The sequence below is a fragment of the Varroa destructor genome, unplaced genomic scaffold, assembly GCF_002443255.2.
Source record: "Varroa destructor unplaced genomic scaffold, Vdes_3.0 BEIS01000001.1, whole genome shotgun sequence".
NCBI lineage: Eukaryota > Metazoa > Arthropoda > Arachnida > Mesostigmata > Varroidae > Varroa > Varroa destructor.
The window spans coordinates 40,266,926-40,288,432 of NW_019211454.1; the positions used below are offsets into that span (position 1 = coordinate 40,266,926).

At 43.0% G+C, this 21,507-nt stretch overlaps 1 protein-coding gene across 13 annotated transcripts in view; it reads left to right on the forward strand.

Moving 5' to 3' along the window:
- Window positions 1–21,507, forward strand: part of LOC111247121 (protein O-mannosyl-transferase TMTC3-like) — a 196,258-nt gene that overhangs the window by 170,018 nt on the left and 4,733 nt on the right. For 12 of the 13 annotated variants that reach the window (XM_022797713.2, XM_086973664.1, XM_086977360.1 and 9 more), the window contains 6 exons: window positions 3,290–3,427; window positions 16,010–16,229; window positions 18,584–18,739; window positions 19,471–19,631; window positions 20,517–20,640; window positions 21,020–21,205. In XM_022797713.2, the coding sequence (XP_022653448.1) occupies window positions 3,290–3,427; window positions 16,010–16,229; window positions 18,584–18,739; window positions 19,471–19,631; window positions 20,517–20,640; window positions 21,020–21,205 (985 nt within the window). Of the gene's footprint in view, window positions 1–3,289; window positions 3,428–16,009; window positions 16,230–18,583; window positions 18,740–19,470; window positions 19,632–20,516; window positions 20,641–20,994; window positions 21,206–21,507 lie in introns of those variants that run through there. The other variant, XM_086979369.1, reaches the window with a different exon arrangement.

Sequence of the window (21,507 nt, forward strand, 5' to 3'; positions counted from 1 at the left end):
GTTTGAATCTTTCGAAAATATGTGATACGTTGCGGCGTGTATCGCAGCGAGAATAGAGAAACAAAGTTCCGTCGTTTGCTTTTATTCTGCTCATATACATGACTAATTCTCAATGGCAAATAAAGATTCATGTACCCGAACAAACAAATGTGTATTTCGCCCGACGTGTGCCTGAGGCTCCGAGATGATGTTGAAGGAGTTGACAGTGGGGTGGTTAAGTCTGTGACAGGCACGAAACGTTTGAAGGCCGGTAGGATACCATCAGTGGTCATAATGGTAACGTTAAACACAACAGCGAGTCTAGGCGAATGTATGAGATGTTTCACGTTGGCAGGAAAACCGTACGGGCGATCGCGGTTGCGCGCTACTTTTATTTATGAATTCTATAGCGAAGTGTAAATTCTACCTTTCGGAATCGACCGTCGTGCACCCATTTGTGATCGACGAGGTATCATCTCCGGAAACGAGTAGGGTATTTCTAAAATATGACCACTACCGAAAATGCAATCTAACCCTAAGGATATACTCGTATCTAGACGCAGTGAGTCGATAGATCTCGGCAAATTCGGTGCTAAGAATTTTCCCTGCTGGTAATAGTTTTATTGTTATAAATACAAATGCTAAGGCAATGTTATTGTCTAAGCTTTACATTTACGGTAAAATTTCGTACAATAGAATACACTTGTTTCTTAATCGAACATGTTGCATAGTGTATGTCTATGCCACCAACGTGTCTAATGATATATCCCTAAAATATTGGGCCTCTTGGCCCAAAAATAATAGGTTGCCTAACCTGCAGAGTCGCATGTTATACGTAGAAACTAAATAGCTTGAATTTCATGAAACCAATTCAGAATTTGACACGCACCTATCCTGCTAGACTATCAACCGTGGGGGGAAAGATGTGCTTTTTGTTCAGCGCGCTTCGTTTCACTATTAATTGCTTCCACGAGCGCCATTGTTGGAACCTCAGCGTGGCAATATATTGATTTTCCTCCTGGAGGAAGAATGCGGAGCCAGCGGCAAAAATCACAGTCTGACAACAGCCGCACTCTTAGTATATGCATAGTAGGAGCAGGGCAAGAACAGTCTTTTTATTGAAAGGAGAATGGTGAATGCATTTACTTCGGCAGTTTTGCTGGCCGCCAAAGCGGACAAGCTGAACACACGCTGGATAGTCTCACAATTTTCTGTACTGAACAAAGATATAAGTGCGTTAAATTGTCACGAGTCTCAATTATGAACGCGGGTGTGCAGATTTCATCATGTAGGCTTTCCTGTCTTTTTTTTTATAGCCATGTAGGCATTGTTTAAACGTAGATAAGTCAATATCGAGATGAAATAACCAAAATAAAATAAATGTTTCGTGTTTTACGTCCGGTGCTGCCGTTATGCTCTGCTTCGAACGCTTGGCTTTCGGCATCAGTGTAAGTTCGTTTTACGTCTGCTTCTAAGTTCAGTAAGTGAACCCATCACTACGGCACCATCACGGGCTGGGCGGACTAGGTCATATGAACCTCATCAAGCACTGAGACATTACACTTGCAATTCATTCATAAGTGTACACTTAATGGAAAAAACTTTTCAGAAAGAGTCATGGCTGCGTCCATTAATTTTGCACATGCTCCGTACAAAATCTGATCAATTTTTAAACCCCAAAGGTTAATAATGGTGGCTCCCTGGTGCCTTTGAGGTAAACGAGAAGGCTAACCATGCAAGTGTATGGCGCACGATACTCTGCGACCAAAAGGTGCCTATTGATGGGAAACATCACAGAAATTGCGTTCTGTGTTGATATCGATGACGTGAGGATGCTATGGATGAAACTAAGATGTCGCCCCACGCGCGATGGATTGAGGAACCAATAGGGAATGATGGCCGGACAACTGTCGAACCGGTCGATAGCAAGCGCGAGGCTGTTCTGTTCAATGCCGCATCTTAAGAAAATGTATCTGTCTAGTAACAAAGAGTTGTCAGCGGCTGCCGGACTACTAGCGGGGGGGGGGGGGGGGTTGGAAATTCGAGGTTTGAAGACAGTAATCCCCATGTGCCTACGGCAACAAAGACGAATCTTGCTTTTTCGAGGCTTGTTAAAAAAAAAGGGGAACAGAGCGAAGGTATCAAGGGGACTCCAACCGAGCCAAAGAGACATCTGAACTCGTCACTCAGCTTGGGATGAATTCGAGCGTTGTTGGTGCTGTATTGGAGAAGAGGCGCAAGGCAAAGGAGATCGACAGGAGTGATGGATGACCCCAGGAATTGAGCCAGCAAGCAGCCATCGATTCATGCCCGTGCACCCCTACCAGTTCCCATGGCCATTCTTCCAATGGTCTTCCCCCCTTTCTCCCTGTCTCCTCAGCCCGTTTCTTCCTGCATTGATAGCCAAGACTCCACTGCGGTTCCTTTTAGAGAATAACGATTTTTTCTTTTTCTTCTTAAAAGTCCCTGGTTCTACTCAACGTGACACTTGGTGGCGGCTGCGCCGTGTCGTCGTCTCACTGCCGAGTCGATAGAGGGACGGGACAAAGGCAACGACTGGCGAAAAGCGACTGGCTGGTGCTGGCTGGCCGCTTGCCTCGTTCCTGTCCTTTCTCCTTTAGCTGGCTGGCTCACCCGCGACCGTTTGTCTACCCGTACTGTCCCTCTCCTTGTCGTTTACGTCACCCCAGACCAAGCAGTTTTCCTGTTCGCGTGCTATCCCTTACAGACATAGTATAAGACAAGTCAGCAAATGGAGCGGTCGGCAAATGGGCGAAAGGGAAAGATGTGTCGACAATTCTTCCTCTAAGCATTTTCCTCGTTCTTCCTTGGCGCACCTTCCTTCCCCTACCTTTTTCGAACTAGCCGCTTCTCCCTTTTTATAAACGTCCGAGAAAGAGAAGCGAAGAAAGAGCGTCAGAACGTTGGCCGAGAATGAGGAAAGACCTCGAGACCACACAAAGGATTTGCGGAAGTTGAAGCGAAGGTGCAGTCTGGCTAGCGCCGCTGTCCAGGTCGAGATACAGACATAGTGAGAGTCAGCGCAGTAAGCAGAGCAGTGCCCCTTCACACTGGAATATTTATAGCATTGAAAACTTTTCCGTTTCGGATGGGCGATCGCGCGTGGCTGGTGTCGCTCCTTCTGCGGAAGGCCGAGTGGGATGCAGGGTGGTTGGTATCAAGTGTCGATAGCTCTCCTTGGTAGTAATAGAAGTAGCAGCAGCTAGCGGTAGGAATAGCAGCCGAAGGCCGACACGTCACTGGCGAAAACAGCGCTTAACACCGTCCACTTTATTCGCGTCACTTGCAGGCAATCCGAGTACCGTCTGTACAACTCTGCCCTTAAGGTTCACCCAGGCAATGTGAAGATGTGGAACAATCTTGGACGCCTTCACGAGAAGAACTCCAATCTTGTTGAAGCGTACAGCTATTATAACCAGGCCATGCGGTAAGTACCGGACGACTACGTCAAGTATCTTAAGGTTCACATACAGTCGGCCACTTATAACAAGCAGAATCGGTTTGATGGGGATCCTCCTTGATGGGGTGACAGCTCGCCACGTCTGGGTTTGCAACCGAATGCCCATCCCTCTTCCGCCTCCGACCGATTTACGCCAAAAGAGCAAAAGCAGCAACCACGGTTATGTGGTTCACCGACCCCTAGTAGCATTACTGATAACACTTTTTCCCACAGAAAATACTCCTCCATTCTTCCTTATCCCGCCGTACATCTCATTCCTAAGTTTCCTTAAAGTACGGTGAGCAAGTGAGCCGTATTCATGTCGGTATCGTATTCCTGATCTAAACGGAACAGTAGTGTTGATTCGTAGACACGGACCAGTACCCTGGTGAAGCACCCGAAGGAACAGAACGCGGAGAAAAGCTAGCTAACCGACATGAGAACCTGGCACGATTTTCAGCGTTAACTGTAAATTCAATACGGACAGCCATGTACATATGAGAGCGACTTTGGATACACCGATGCGCGAATACACACCATAAGCTGGGGCGCCCAGCTAACAGCCACCTATTTTCTTCAACTCCATGGCAAGTAAATCTATAATATATCGTGAAACTTCGGCTTGCGAATTCCCATCGTCAATGAATGGTCACCAACCAAAATCAGTTGCATCGCTGGAATCCTCATAACCGCTGATACATGGTGTATCTAAATTAAAAATTGTTATTAGGCTTTGCTAAGCCGTAATATGAACGGATGTTTCAACCAAATGTTTTTCATTTGTTAGAAGCATCATTGCTAACGATCATGCTTGTTCAATATACTACCTTCCGTCGCTAGCACAGCTTCATTGTGGCACCTTAAATACTGAAGATTCTTTCCTTAACTCTTTAATAGTATCCACATGTAAAACAATAGTGGTGAAAGAAAACTTGTTAAAGTGTCACTCAAATATATTAAATGAAAATAATTCGAAGGAAACATAAATTGGAACTGATAACAGGCCAAGAGTCCCAGAAGTGCGAAGGTTTAAAACAGGTAAAAAAAAAGGCTTAAAAATGAGAAAAATGGCCAAAAAAAAGTTTCAAAAATACTAACTGTTCCGACGATTCACTTGGCAAACGGTATTCTTCTTTGTAAAATGCCGATTCATTCCTATAGTAAGAACCCAGATGTATCAAAAATGCTTGTCTAAGTCATTTTGATAAATTCTTGACTTTTAGAAGGTGAACTTTTTCGAGAATCTTCCTGTGTACCTTATAAAGGCCTTCTTCGGATTCTTCGCAAGGTGCATGACAGCTGGCAATAACGTAAACCAATTTCGGGCAGAAAAGGGAAATTTGAACTTTCGGATACTAAAGTGCTGCTTTTTTGCCATGATGAGTTGGTTATATTCTTCTAGAAATAAGTGAGTTCCTTCCGAAATCAACAGATGAACGCATGCCAGCTACGACAGAAGCTAGCTTTCTAAAGTCGGCCCTAATTCGAACGCACGATGCTAGATAAAATACGTATGACTTATATCTATATATGTTGTTAAATGCCTCCGATGCCGTTTCTAGTCCAGATCTTGTTAGGAATTTTCTCGCTATCTATGTCGATCATTTGAATTCATTGTATCGCCCCTTCGCGTTTATCAACAGCGGCTGGTGGACCGTCAAGGCTGCTGGTAAACTCACGCACGACTTCCGGTCCATTGTACACGTATTTATTCAACGATTATATAGTACCCGATATACTAGCGGCTGTAACAGTTTGCTTATCAGTACGCAGCATGAGTTATGACAACGGCAGAGTATGCCCAAATAGAAACGAGATTATATATCCACATATAAATATTGAACTGTCGTTCGAAGAACATGAATGTTCAGGCATGCAGTGCAGTAAATCCTTTACAACCGTCTGTCTGAATGAAGGCTAGGATAGTTCTGCTTTTCGAATGTGAGTTGTTAAGACGTGTCCTGCATTGTCGTACTGGTGTGACTTTGGGATAACGGGCGTTCTGAAAACCCATCTGGGAAGAAGAAAGTGGCTCCTCGTGATTTAAAGTGATATTTATATATCTCTGCGTGTACTCGTAATCCATACATATACATGTATATAGATAGATATAAGTGTCTGCTCGCCGTATATATATATATATATATATACAAACTTATATAAGATTGTATGTGCTAAAAACATGGCCGTCAATATCGGTTGCTTCGGGCTCGGCTGATCGCCGAAAAGCTTCTGCGGCAACCGGTGGCCAAAACCTGCTCTATCGCGCCCCCGCCTTTGCTACGGCCTGCGCACTAGCGTTTCCCAATACGCCCAATTTTGTTACGAAAAATGGCATACTCAACTCGCAGCCATTGTTGGATAGGGTCTTATATTTCGAATACATACATATGTACAAAGTTCGCCAGCTTTTGAACTCTCGTATTTGTTCAAATAATCATCTTATCTTGTGTTGCATAACATGGGCCGCCGAACAATATCAAAGGGAAAAAAACTATACAATTATTGTGTAAATGGGATACGCTTATGGGATAGATATATATATATATATGAAAAAAAAAGTATATATATATACTTATATTAAAAAAACAATCGTCTGTATCAAAATTATGTCCTATATAACAAAGCATCGTCCCCTTTTATTTTCTTTACAGCTCGATCTATTGCACTGGAGAATTCTTGTTATGTCTAGAAATTGTTATAATTGATTCTACCTACGGCCACACTTGGGTTTTATCATCATTTGACTCATAGGCTTAAGTTTTGCGAGCAGCTTCGTATTCTTATGTCATTCTCTGGATAACAACGAATCTTCTGCCCGTATGAGCTTATAGTTTAACAGAACTTAACAGCGGAATGTCTAGTATCCACCACTGGCAATTTTTTTAATGGAACGCTGCAGGAGCTCAAGAGTCGCTCGTACGCATTACCTCGTACAGTTATCAATATATCGGAGTTTGTGGAACCGTAGACTACTGCCGTTGCTTTACCACATGAGGCATTACCAACCCAGAACTATCAGATCTCTCAGTATTTCAATATTCATAAAAAAAATAATGCCTGACAACCGTCAAGCCGAGCAGTGAGCGAGCGAGCGAGCGAGCGAGTGAGTGAGGTAGTAAATTAGCGTATAGCTCTCTTTAATTGAAGTAGACATAGAATTTATTCAAAGTTCATGTGAACGGTAGTCACCACGTACTGCAATTTCTAATTACGAACTGGCCTTGCATTACAATGTTATCACAATTGATGGTCTTTATAACATATAATATCTATACATATACAAGCCGCAGTGGTTAAATTTAGGATATATGAACACTTCGTTAAGTGTTCGGAAGCATTTAGGAATACGTCATAGGATGTGAAGTACCGTTATTCCGCATATCATCCCCAGAGCTTCACAGAATGGAGATAACCACAGTAAATATTTATATTATGTTTAGCTGTAACAATGTCGCGAGCAAGCCCTTTCTAATATAACCACATTATACATACGGTATTGGCTAGTTTAGAACGATACCGTGCTTTTTCGCATGAAAGACAAGCTGCCTATTAGCGCCTGTTTTAATAGCGTGGTTGTATAGACACGAATACGTGCACACGTACGCCTATGCACACGTTCCTCTATTCCTCCTACACGCACCTTTGCTCCTGTCGGCGAAGTCGAGATTCCCGACAGCAACTTAGTGACACAACTATATCTTTGTTTACACATTGACGCTGTCTAGCCCACCTAAGGCTCACACTGGTCGCGAGAGCTAATGAAAAAACAGTTTGCCGAGTAGCTTTCGGACGAAGGCCCAGCTTGTGCTATGTCTATCGTCTTTATGTCTCTATCGTGGCGTCGTATTTTTCTCATCGTCGCCTTCGGTTTGCATATATGTACGACCTCGTACAGTGCCGCGACCCGCATGATGCCGCGTGTAAAAAAAACATATGTTATTGGTATTTGGCCTGGCAGACAAGCATGGATCGTAAATAGGAAGGCAGCCGATTGCGTCCGCAACTCCACTATCACCGGGACGGATATCGGGAACATGAACTCACACAGTTCGTTAACAGCATTGACCTATATTATGGCGCCGATAGAAGTTCCGGTTTATTGCAGTTCGATACAAGTTTGAGAAAACCAAATAGGCTACGCAAGGGGGGGGGGGGGTACCTCTTGAATGATTTGTTAAAGTATCCCACTTTTCCATGTGAACAAATAATGAGAGGTTATGATTTTGTGAATCATTAGCATCCTGAAATTTTGTCAAACATGCATACTTTGTCATACCCGAACATAGTAGCACAAGTTGTGACATTACACTTATTTACGTTCATAGGCATTGCTTTTATCTTTCCATTTTTTAATGACACATGTCAAAGCCACAAACTAGATGAAACATGCTGTATGTTCGTTATATACTTAAAGCTCCAAGATACTAGCACAAATTCCCACTATTGTTTTTGGGCAGAATATACTTTTTTGTTGTCATGTACACAAGGAATTGTTTTGCTGTTTATGTTTCTGGGGGTGTGAGGGCGGCCGTGGACGGGTTGACTGGTTTGTGTATCGATTATCAACATGTTGATGCACTCCGTGGTATTTTTGTTTATTATCTCTCAAATATATACAAAATCTCAGATGTTGCACAAAAGCACGTAGATGCTCAACGAAGATTCCCAAAGGCAATTGCATTTGTTTCAACTTGTTCCAGCATATATATATGTATATATATATATGGGGTTTCTTTCAAAATGACATAAGTCCTCTTCAGTTTATATTGAGGACATAAGCTTGTTTATGCTAGGAATCCGTAATAAAATGAATAAGCTCTTTTTTTTTTTGGACTACGAATTAATTTGCGCAGATCTTGCCTTTGTAGTCCCTCTGATAGCATGTACAGGGCCCATCTTCACGAAACGCTAAACCGAGTTCAGTTTGTCCTCTTTCGAACCGCCTGTCATAGTTTTTATGGCGTGAATTTTTCTAAGTATGTTGTCAGATTATCGAGGACACCAAAAGGATTATTACATGTATATATATATATATATATATATGTATATATTGTATTCACGATAAATAGGATGGCATTTTACTGTCCGTTCACTATTTTTGGTACTAGAAGAAACCCGGTTCTTTCTTGCAGTAAAACACACAACCATGAGGCGAGACCAGCGGGGTTCGTAAAGCAAACATTGGCTCTATTAGGTACGTAGATTTGCCAAACACTAAGATTAGCTGCTTGTATCGGTCGACCCCTTACCAAGATTACAAATTTTCTGCGCTTCTCGGAATCGACGGTCCACGCTATCCATGAAGCATTTGAGGAAGACTCCCGCGAAACTCTACGATAAGAATTTCATTGAAAAAGCTTAAGAATCTGTCGGAATGGCATAAAAAATGGTTGCTTCCCATCTCGAAATTTTGACGTAGAAATTAACGGTTGTTTTCAAGAAAAAAAAATTCCTGCCGATGACTTGCCGTCAGTTTCACATCTAGGTGAATTTTTTTTTTAATGCAAATTGCACCAATACCGCTATATTTAAAAGTATTTGCAAATGTTTAGTTGGAGATTAAAGCAGTCTTCGAAAATAATTTGTGAGCGACTCATGCCTCCGATTGATTGTACCAAACAAACACGTCCTTGAGAACTCTCTCTTCCTTTGATACACATGCATGTATACGAATGCTAACCTACTGGCATACTTTGTTGAACCCCCGGAGTGTCTTCAGTGAAGTGTATAAAATATATCAGTCATTAGTACATATATACGGTCACTGAAGTAACTGTTAGTAACCATTAAGCAAGAACTACCAACCTGTCTGGGTTTTCGAACTCCTACACGATTGTATGCTGGCAGCGCTTATGTTTCTCGCCGCCGACATATCTGCGTGTATCTCTGTGTCTGCTGTACATAAAAGGATCCGTAAACATATATATATATATATATATATACATAATTATCGTATCGCCAAACGTGACCTGAGCTATTGGTCCATCAGCTAGTCACCTATCGACCATCGCTCTATTTGTCTTCTGGCCTTATATATATAGATTGAAGAGAGCCGGGGACGAAAATGAAAGTTGGGCCGCCATGTGCACGGCACAAACATTTTAAAGCTAATTTGAGGTTCTCTCGAGCTCATCACTGCGTTCTGCTTGACCGTTGTCAGTTGATGTCACCCACTCCCTGCTTACCCAAGGGGCAAAGAACGTAATTTGTTTGTGATCGCTGAAATATACGTAACTGCTGTCGGTAGATGATGACTGGATCTTGTCATTATGATCACAGAGATCATTACAGTTAGCTCAGTTTAAGGGATTATGTCCAAAATACTACTTGACGTAGAGAAACGCGGAAGAAGACCACGCGGGGAGAAGGGTGAACGTCAGGACAAGCTCCAACACTTAACCACATTTGTATAGCTTGCTATTGGCATGTAATTGAGTTAATGGGCTTGACTGGACCTTGGTTATATTCAATCCGATCGACCGTGGCTGACGTGATAGATAACAACATATCGTATGAATGAGAGCATTCGCACTACAGATGTAAGAACCCCCATTTCAGGCACAGAAAGTGGTACAAACACGGGTTATAACTTAAGTGCCCATTTAGTAGATAAGTGGGTAGAAAACAGTCAAGGTTAACAACAAAGCTAGATGAAAAATCGGCTACCAATTTGTTCTAACGTAACGCCAGTGAGAGATAAAGCAATCGCTTTAACTATCTAAACAAATATTACCATTCGATCCCACTTATGCACGATCAGTTTTCTGCTGCTTTTGAGCCGTACTACGGACGGTAGCTCATTACAGGATAATCCACACCGAAAATGGACTCCTCCGACGTCGAAAGGTTTTTAAGCTGTTTACGGCGTATCCTTCGCGTCATAAGCATGAAAGTGAAGTGAATTGGATATTTTATAATGTATTACCGCAAGTCGTACACGGTTCTATTGAGCCAAAGCGTAATTATATTTGCATCGCACAGTAGTATTACAGAATTACAGATAATGGCTGTTGTCATTACAATCAGTATAATATATAAGTGCAAAACAATAATAAGCAAGGAAAAATAATCGTCAGGAGGTGATTGAAGTAACGCGCAGATTAGAACTCAGCTAAAAGCGATTTCAACATTCTTCTGACATTTCTTTCTCACTGCCTCGCGCCGCTTCACTCCTCACAGATATTTAATGACTTCTGTCGAAGTGTTGCGTTTCTCGGGATCAGGCCATGCCTTACTGGTCCAATATCCGGCAATAGAGCCAATACTGAGATAACGGGCTTACGTTGGAAGAGTGAGTGGACAGTACCGCTCAACTCGCTAGGCTATTTAGAATTAGCTTCGGAGTAACGTACGTATAAAAGAACAGATGTTTAAGTCGTACATTTTATGGCAAAGCATAGTTTTGATGACGGTAGTGTCGCAGATATCGAATTATAACGATCTCCTCGCTAACATTATTATTTAAGTATACACAACATCTAATTCTTGGTCGCTATATCCAAGTAAATTAGAGGAAAGCAGCCAGGTTCAGCGTATACGGATTGACGGAATGTGGATGATATTCTTCCCACCAAAAACTCGGCAATATTTGATGGTTATTTAGATAGCATTTGAGCTCTTGAGCTCGAAGGGGTGTACGCCCAATTTTACAACAAAAAATAACTGTCAATTTCGCGCGTTCTGCTAGTGTTTCTAGTACGGCACAACTGGTTAAAGCGGATACTAACTCAGTACAGAGAGAATGGATGTAGCAGCAGCTATCTTGATTTCACTCAAAGCAAACGTCTGCTTCTGTGGAGCCAGTTACCGATGGCGGGGTCGCCGCGACAGATTTCCGCTCGAGTCCACAGTTTCCAGCCTTCACTGAGGAGTTGAGGAAGCTAATCGACCGCCGGGGCAGACTTATTGACAATGAACATTTCGTGCTTCACTACGTGAATCTGTGTCGCTATGGGTGAGCTATTGGTTTGTATATGTATGTGTGAGCTTGCGTTGGATATAGAATGAGTGTAAGATTCAGTGAGTCTGTTGGCAGGCAGGCCATCACTAATGTATATCTGTTGCCATATCGAGGCGGTCATCCGACCTGTCTGCAGCAGAAGATATACATTATTCATAGATCGGAACCAGCTGACGGCCAGAGGCGTTTTGGCCACTTCAGTATCTAGCTGCTACCACATCCACAAAAGAGGTTCTATTGCATTCTAAGGAGCCAGTTTATGTGAGCCGCGTGTGCGGGGTGAGCTGCTGGGCCGCTAAGCGGGCTAGCCAAACGACAGCGAATGACCAACTCTACCGGCCCATAGCGATTGGCCCAGGCCGTAGAGAACTGACAAAGAGAGACAAAGCGATAGAGAACGAGAGGGAGTACGCGGATGTGTCTGGGTTCGCTAGAAAAAGTAAGTGTGCGTCGCCACTTTGGTCGGCTTTTCCACACGGTCTGGCGGGCTGCCAGCAAGCCAGCCCAACTCACTTCACTTTATTCAGCTGCACTTGATGCCGATACAATATGGTCACCCAGAAGAGCAGGCCTGTAAGCCGGATTTCCATTTTATATGGCTGCTAGCCAATATACCAAAATACGTGGCTATATTCATTCGCACCTTTTTTTACCTACTTTGCTGTTTGTGTATAGGTAGATATTACTCATAAGTCGCTGATAATAGTACCTATATCTAGCACAGAACACTATCGTCGTAATAATATAAGAAACAACGCAAGAAAGGGCGCAACAACAAGGATGCTGATGGCGGTGAGAAAGACCCCCACCAACCGCAGCAAGAAGTCAATGATGGCCTGCCACATACCAGCTAGTACCTTGAGCTGCACTTATGATAACACACATTTTTTTATACAAAAACAAAGCGCAAACGCCAGAAGTTCCGTGCGTATCGATTTCTGATGTACATTCACGCACTCAAACATTAGCCAAAAAGCTATGGCTTCTATTCCATACGTAGTACATAAGGTAGTTATAGGCCAGTTTATGGTTACTGAAAACGTGTTCTCTTCGGAAGCTATTCGCTAACTAAGTCCACGAAAGTAATCATGAGGTATAGATTTGAACTGTTTTGTAGAGTTTCCTAGAAATTTCCAAAAAAGCATTTGAACCGTAGGCATAAGTGCTGTTTATGTAAACCATTAAACAGCTCACCTTGACGCCTATATTTCTCTTCTTAATTTATTTATATTATTTAATTGTTAGATCTTGACGTTTTTCTGAATACGTTGGCTTTCTACTTTAAGATATCAAAAATACGTTGTAAATGTTACTTCGAAGGTTAAGTACTGTCCGAATTCACTGTGACGCAAGAAAAAAACGTGTCCTTTGTCATTAATCAGGCTAGTTTGCTCGTTGGTTCTATCAATTCTCTCTTCGTTATTGCAGCAGACAACGAATTTCAATCTATTTCTTGTGCACAAAACCTATCCTGTTCTCCTCTCAGTGATTCTTGGATGGCTGATGTTTTTGCGTGTTTTTCCTTTTTTCTCTAGCCACCGGTTTGCACGGGTGGACCTCAGCCTACGTGTGGCCATGTCGTCCAGCGTCTTGTATTCCCGTCTCCTTTTTCTATCATTTTTTATCCCCTATATTTTTTCTCTGATCCCCTAATAACAGTGTTTCCACACACAAATCGCATCGTCCGTTTCCATCCCTCGGCTGGTGAAACGCTGTTTTTCTGGCCGTTTTTGCCACTATATCCATCCCTTTTTCTTGCTTCTGTTAACGCTACTTCATCCGCTTACGACATACTGTTCATTCTTGTGCCCTTGTTACTGTAACCCGGAACAGGCTCTTTTCCCTTTGTTCCTGCGTTCTTTTTCCCGTTATCATTGCCTTCTTCTCGTAGCTGGTTTGTTTCCCAAACGACTCGAGAGACTCCGCTGTTACTTCTGCCTATCACTTCGTAAGAGCCGATCCTTTGATGCTGCGTTCGCGTCAAGAGCGGACTCGCAGCATGGTGTTGACCGCGTGCCACGGATATTCGGTAAGAAGGTTTGTTCCGTAGCTCCACTAGAGTTGGTTAAACGTAGCCTCGATGGTTCTGCTGAAGGATGACGCAGCATTGTTGACTTAGTTCGAAAGCGTCGGGACCTCTTTCACATGCCGGGCTGCCTTTCTTCTGTCTGACCACACATCTTGCGCATCGGCGCCGCGCCAGAAATGAAGGGCTTAGACTGGCAGTCCTGATGGGAACGCCTGCTCATTCAAGTTCTTTACTTCACTCCTCGATTTTGCTCCTGACCCCTGTCACTAGCACGCCCTTTGCTGAACATTAGCACCGCGTAGAGAATATGCATGCTTGCGAAGCGCGGTGCCCCAGCCACCTTGACCCTACCAGATTCTTCCCAGAACATCATACCCGCGTCACGTCCCTTTCGTTCTTTGCAACATCGCTCAATGCCGTTTTAACCGCAACTCCGCGGCCGTTTTTCGACGTTCTTCTCGTGCTGTCTAAGAAAGGATGTAATGGCAGAGACAAAGGGTATGGTGGCTAGATGAGTCGATGTTTGTGGTGAAGGCGCCACGAGAAACAACGCCGAGAGTCAAAAACCGACGTCGACATGGATCGAGCACGAACCAATTACCGAAAAACCGGGAGAAATCTCTGCTCCCTCAATCTATCACCCCAATCCCTTTTTAGCTCCCGTAGGATCGAAGCGCTTACACGCTACGGTGATGGCTGCCCCGCAAAAATGGCGAGAAACAACACAACGATATGGAAAGCCATCGCTGCCACTATTGTGAACGTCGCGTCTGCCGTCATCATCGCCTTCATTGAAGCTGCAGATATCTACTTGCCTCTGTGACGGCCGGTCTAGGTTGCGGTAACATCATTAGCTTATTTCTAGGATATACTAAGGAGAAGTTAAGGGTTGCAAGACTCGCTGAGGGAAGGCCCAAGCGAAATTTGGGCAGGGGAACGATGAAGGAATAACGGGAAGCCACGGGATGCTTGCGCGTATTTTTTGCGGATATCGACTTTGCTGTGCCTGGTTCTGTTGGTGCTGCCTCTGACTGCCGCTTTTACTGCAATGAGAGTTTCTGAAAACGGAAAAAAGTGTTCTACAGCACTGAACACGCCAAGGGCAAACGAAATTTAGCTCCTCAAAAGTATTGGTCCTGTCGCTGCCGTTCCACGGTATTACATAGCAAACCATCAGAAATCCTATCAGTAAACTTCAAGTTCGTGCTGAAGGGATTCGAAGTTTGTCAACTAGCGTCAAGAGAAATAGCGATATTATATGAAGAAATGCAACATCACAGAAGCGACTTTTTTCAAGTGTCTTGAAGGCGCTGAGCTTACGCTACAAAGATGTCAAAAAGGAAATTGCCGAAAAGCTTCGTACACAAATGTTGGTTGTAGTTATTACCGTTTTTGAAATTTCTATACGGGTTTTTCTCATTTAACGAATATTTTAGCTTAATACAAGAAGATATATTTTTTTCCCTAAAAGTAATACTTTTATCCATTTCATTCGAACAATAAGGGTTCTGAATATTATTTAGTCATTAATCAGTTCCAATGATCGCAGTCTGCATCTCACTATGGCTGCATTTGATAAATGCATGTTTAAGACATGCGTGTTGCAATGCTTATTATGGTTATATGCAATGGTTATAAAAAATGTTATTTTTAATCATTCGCTTTTTTATCACTGTTTTTTTTATCACGCATTTTAGAATGGTTTTACAAAATGTCAATGTATTACAAAGTCTTCAAAAATGCCAAATATTAAAACAAAAAAATCCAGACTAAAAAACTAGAAGGTACCTAAAGTCTCTCTTTTTTTTTTGAATGACGAAAAAGTTAAAAAATTATTACAACACCGGTCTTCCGCTCAGCCAGAGAATTGCTAAGAAAGTACTAATTGGAAAAATAACTTGAAATAACTAAGATAAGTAAACATTGCAATATGCTGTATATACATAGCAAAAAGACTGTCGAGTGCACCCATAATTGAAATTCTACGATTAATATACTTCCAGATAATTATATTTTAATTGAATACTGGCTGGATTTAGAAGAAACTTCAAACTAATCGAAAAATATTAACTTAAAATATCTACCAAGTTGACCAGGTTTATCAAGCCTTTTCGGTAGAAGGGAAGTTTGTATTAAGTAGTGGCAAAAAACATTTTCGAATTAGGATGCTCAAAACAATCCGCCTTTATCTACAATCATGTCGCCATTACAACTATTGGACGTACCTTAATTTATGTATGTTCACTTCTACGTTTTCCTGTTTCTCAAAGCTGTTACGTGACGCTTTTTAAAGTCGATTCGACCTTGAAATATCCAATAAAATAAGACTCTCCCTTCAAATTAACCTATGTATCTTCAGCTAAACATGTAGTGCGTTGTTTTTGTGGTAGTAAATACAGAAGTGAACGACAAGTTTTATGCGGCAATCAGAAAATTATCTATACAAATATACTTAATTCGATTATTATTTTACGTATTGCTACTGCTTTCGACAAGTAAAATTCAAAAGGCAGGTATATTGTTTGGCTCGCATGACGCACATGATCGATGTAAATTTCTGTTCGTATATTGATTACAGGCTCCAGCCAGGAGACGTCCGAGGCTACCTTAATATGGGGCGCCTTCTCACAACAGCAGGACGTTTGCCCGAAGCTGAAAAGGTTTACCGGCGCGCCAGGAACTTGTTACCCAGCGCGAACCAGGGACGAGTAACAGTGACCCAGAGTCATTTGCAGGTGTTCCTCAATCTGGCTGTTCTGATCGCCGCAAACCACTCACGATATGAAGAGGCCGACGATGTGAGTACGCCTGGAATTGTATCTAATAGAACGTGATCGATCATATCGAGCTGTTATATGCGACTGACGGGTTTATTAGATTAGCACACCGGACTTCCAGTCAATCGACCAGGATGTATTGGGCTAACCAGTTGAGACAAAAGCTCATGCTTCAACAGCACAATGCATACAGAAAAATTTCATACCCATTGTAAATGAGTAGGCTTTTGGAAGGGCAATTTGTGATTATATATCACCTTAGAATAGTCTGGTGCAATCCAGCCCAGCTTCCTGTCAAAGTTGTCGCTATAGTAACAATTTATACGGAAGCATATACACAGTGAATTACGCTTACGTATTAGTAAAATGCAAACGGAGCAGATTTCGTATGTTTCTATAAGGCTATACGTGATATGGACAAACAAGCTCATAAGAAAACCACAGACAAGCCCATTTGTGATATACAACCATGCTGTAAGACTACTATTCTACTATAAGAAAAAGTTGGCGTTTTTGTTTCTATTACAGTAGCACGAACGACTAAATTATCGGGGGGCTCCTGCAACTTCAAGCATATGCGTCGAGTCTATTCTATCAAGACTTTTTATTCTAAAGCAGGAAAGAATTTTCCGAAAATAGTGGTTTTCTCTCTTTCTGAATAACTGGCATTAAAAATTCTACCCTTCCTAAAATACTAATCTCAGACCATTCCGCTTTAGATAATTAAATTGGCAGACCAATAACAGCAACTAACCACTTTATGGTGAAACGATTTGGCAGGCAAGATCAGTTGATTAGACAAAAATATTAAATTGGTCGCTAGGCACAAGACCCATATGATTACGACAAAATTGTATGTTACGAAATCAAAGAACAGATGCCCACTCATAAGTTTTACCCAGAAATTTACTCACAAATACGTATATCATATACAAGGATTCTCGTTCGGTTACCCCATACTTTGGGTAATTCCGCTAAAGCTTTTGCTCATGGTGATTTTTTGGAAGCCGATGGATAAGTTCCCCTGGTCGGTTGTGTTGAAGTCGATGATTAGTCACTAATGCAGTGACGGGAAGTAATCAGATAAAAGGAGCCTATGAGGTTGGAGATTGTGAGACCATGGGACGACAGCAGCAAGCCTTGTGAAGGATGTTGATACTGCCACGGCTGTCAGCATTGCGTGTGACTCTGCGGGGTTGATGACGATAGCAGTAACTGCAATACTGCGCCTGCATAGTCCACCACGTCGACAGTGCGGCCCTTGCTGGCCTTGCTCCGGCCTTAATCCAGCAACTAACCCAACCTAGCTAAGCCAAGTGAATTGTGGACAACTACCCCAACTATGTTCTACTTTTTGCTCATTATTTCTGTTTTAGCGGCAGTTGTCGTGTCGCTAACATAAACGTGTGCTGGTGCGGCGACGTCGACGCAGCCCGCCACGCCTTCTCTATTATCCCCCTCTACCATCGTAGCCATCGCTGATGGCTTGACGAACCGAACGACACCGAAGGACGGCGGTTCGATCCTCACTACAGCCTCGAGTGCACCGTTCCAATGCAGTCCATTCCGTTACCCACGGCTTCTCTCGGCCAGCCTCCCCAAACTACGAGTTCCCTGAGCTCGCCACCTAGTGCTTCCCATTCTGTGCGCTGTGCAGAAACCGTCGTTACAGCGTAATTTAGCCTCATGTTAATTGGCCGTTGCGACCAGGGAGGTGCTGTGTTATGGATGGTTGACGAAACAAGAGGGAGCTTTACATGGAGTAGACAAGTGGGGTAGCAGGCAAACCGCCGAGGTCGCCGGGCCGGTTGGTCATCAGAGCAGACGGGCAGTGTGACGCCACGATGAAACTAGGCATCGTCACGCTAGTCGGTTGATCGGTAGCCGGATCCAATCAGGAAAGCTGCCGACTTCAGCCGACGATGGTTCTGTCTTGGCATGTCGACTTCAATCGCGTCAATGCTAAATGCTGCTAGGGTCTGAACCTAAGACACAGCCAAGCGTTGAGCTCATCAAGCACATCAGCTGAAGGCAGGTTTTGTCAGCAAACGCTGCCGTATATTAGTACAACTTCCGTAGACTCCACTACGGGTGACAACGGATTCGGCATCGCTCCATTAAGCAGCCGCAGAACTTTGGCCCAGAGCAGGTCTGTCTCGATGGAATAGTGGACAAAACGAGTGGGCGAAAGGAACCGAAAATCAGCCGTTCACTACAATTTATGTGAATCCGCCACGCCGAACGGACTTAATTTTCGCTAGTGGACATAGCGGCTAGCTGTCTACGATGTTGAGGTGGGACATTGACAACCGCTTGCTTAAATGCATCGTTACGCTAACGAGACTGATGAGATGCGTCTGATTTGGGGATTTCAGCTGTTACGCGAAGTGATCGAGCTACGAGCGGACTTCACAGAGGCATATTTAACGCGTGGGGATCTCCTTCTTCGCCATAACCGAACGACAGAAGCTGTACGAATGTACGAAAGAGCAGCAGCTATCGATCAGGACAACCCAGATACGCACTACAACGTGAGTAAATCTACTAGCTTGATCCATAGTCCACTTGTTTTAAGTGCTACCATCTTGTCTCAGTCTTTCCTCTTTGTGTCCAATGCACTCAATCATCGGAAAGATCTTGCTCTTTTTGATTGGCCGCGCTTTCTTTGTATGTCCTTTTCATTTTCCACGTTGACCGGAAAACCGGAAACTTAGTCAAAATAAGGCTGCAGCAATAGGCGTTCCAGGTTGAAAAAAACGCATTTGCAACACCCGCATTAGTTTGCTTGCCCGGAAATCAAATTTCATTTGAAACAGTTAAGCAAAAATATGATAATGGAACCTGTCACTAAGCTTAAGATAATGATAGCTACATTCGAATTTAATATTGTAGTAAAAGAGCCTCGAAAATGGTTAAAAATTTGCTTGTTCTTCAACTTTTGAACAAGCGTCGCAGTTTACTTACTGTCGATTTATTGTAAATTAAGCCGATTTCTTCATTATTGATGTTTATAAGCGATTATTAATAAATCACAGTAACTGCTAAGGTAAAAAGCATTTTGAACACTAAGGAGAGATCTTCGTGTGAACTTGATACCATCCTTCCGCCCATTGCCATTCCAATAAATCATCTGAGATCAGGTGTTTTACACTAACCTATTGAACACTCAGTAGTAAGCTGACTTTTTTCATACTGTAGAATTTGATAGCCAGAACGCCTATGAGGCCTAAAGAGATTCATAGCACTTTTCCGTTTCCTTCAGTTGGCTGTTATGCTGATGGATCAAGGACGCAATGAGGAAGCACTTTCGCTATTCATCAAAGCACTTGACCTCGATCCACGCCATGAGCCGTCGCTTGTCAACTCTGCTATATTGCTTCAAGAGTCTGGGCTCACCACGTCACACCCGGCAATAAATCAAAGGTAACTAGCTAGAGTGTTACTATGTTCACTGGTTAGGCAGTAAGTTTTTCGTACGTGTTTTGTTTCTGAGCTGAAGAGCAACTGCAAAACAGCAAAAGTTTATGATGTGAAACGTCTTTGTCTTCCTCCGCAGTCCAAAATCCAAGTTCTCGTATTTTCTTTTTGTCCAACTATCATTAAGCTTGTATTCTTTATGCCCCCCCCCCCCCCCGCACCCTTTTTGTACAACGAAAGTGGTTGTTTTTCCTATGTACGGGACTCTGTACCTGCCTATAAAATGTACGTATATCTATAATATGTAAAAGCTCTATGAAGAGAAAAGACTATTTAGACAAGCTAGCGGTTCACGCTGCGCTTCCACGCGTGCCGTCAGTTAACGGAATTCCGTTCGTCAATACGTATTAGTAGAATAGCGGGCGAAGATGCGCGGACGTAACCGGGTCACAAGTTGAGCAGGGTCCTATTTGTAGGTCTGTTCAACTCACGTTAGCCGCGTCAGCTGCCGGCTGGCGAACTGGGGTTAGCTGGCCTGAGTGTAGATCTGATTGGAGACACGGCTCGGCGTTATGAGACAGCGGGTTCACTCCACTTTCATATCGCTCGCTTATGTGTCTGCCTATCCATATCCACTTCAGTGTTATTGAGCAAGATGTCTCCTTGTTTCTCTCTCTGTTCTCCTTTTTATCTTATTCTGTTCCCGTCATACGACTAGTCTACACGGCATTGCGTGAAGTAGGAGGGAACAAAGAGCAGAAACCAAACAGCAGTAACGATTGGGTGCGATTGTTCTTCTGTCTAATCTACTACGCTGGTGCATGTTGCTTGCGCTTGTCTTCTTTGTTTATATGTGCTACTCTCACACGTGCCGTCACTCTCCGTTTATAGGATACGACTGATGCAGCGAGGAGAAGCACAAAGTCCCGAGCAAACATATTTCAATCTGGCGATGTTGGCACTAGAGAACAAGGACTTTGCGGCCGCTGAAGACAACTTTCGCAAAGCCATTGAGGTAGGTTCTAAACGTGTATAGATATAGGATAACTAATGCCATCTATCCCGAATCACTCAGCCAGTATTGTATATTTACTAGTTCTTTATGGCCGGAATTATTTTCATTCTAGCTTATCAACCAAACATATTATGTGTAAATCTCTAGTGAAGGAATTTCGATTGGCTTCTTGGCTTTCTGCAGTCAAACGAATCATAACTTATAATTTAGGAATTATAAATTAATCACTGGCAGCAAATGGATGTCACGTTTCGTTGCGTCAGCGACGCATTTTTGACATACATAGACATTGTGTAGGGTTCACTTTATAAGTAGATATATCCTAAACATGATTATTGCTTTGGACCACATCAGTATCGACTGTCCTGTACATTTTCAGATCAAAGGGGACATGCGTAGCGCTCTGTTCAACCTCGCTCTGCTGTTATCTGAGCAGCAACGCCCTCTCGAGTCGATGCATTTCGTCGAGATGCTCCTCAATCACCACCCGTTTCACATTAAGGGCCTGTTACTCCTTGGGGATATCTACGTCAATTACCTGAGGGACCTCACTTCGGCCGAGGAGGTAAATATTTGACAATACTACCCGGCTATGCTCGGACCTTCCACAATAATACAACTTCTTCTACAATCACTTCTATTCTACATATTCACTATGACATACTTAGAGCTTCGTCTTTCGCTTTGGCGCTATCCCATCGAGGCACATGAACGAGCTTGGACTCATACTTTATCCTTACGGTCAACGCGCGGCTAGTTACCACAACCATGTCCACAAAGCTCTCATCGTATAGGGTTTCCTTCCCTAGGCTTTTCTTTTCCAATCACTTAGCTTCTTCTTGTTCTTCAAAAAGATTATTTACGTAT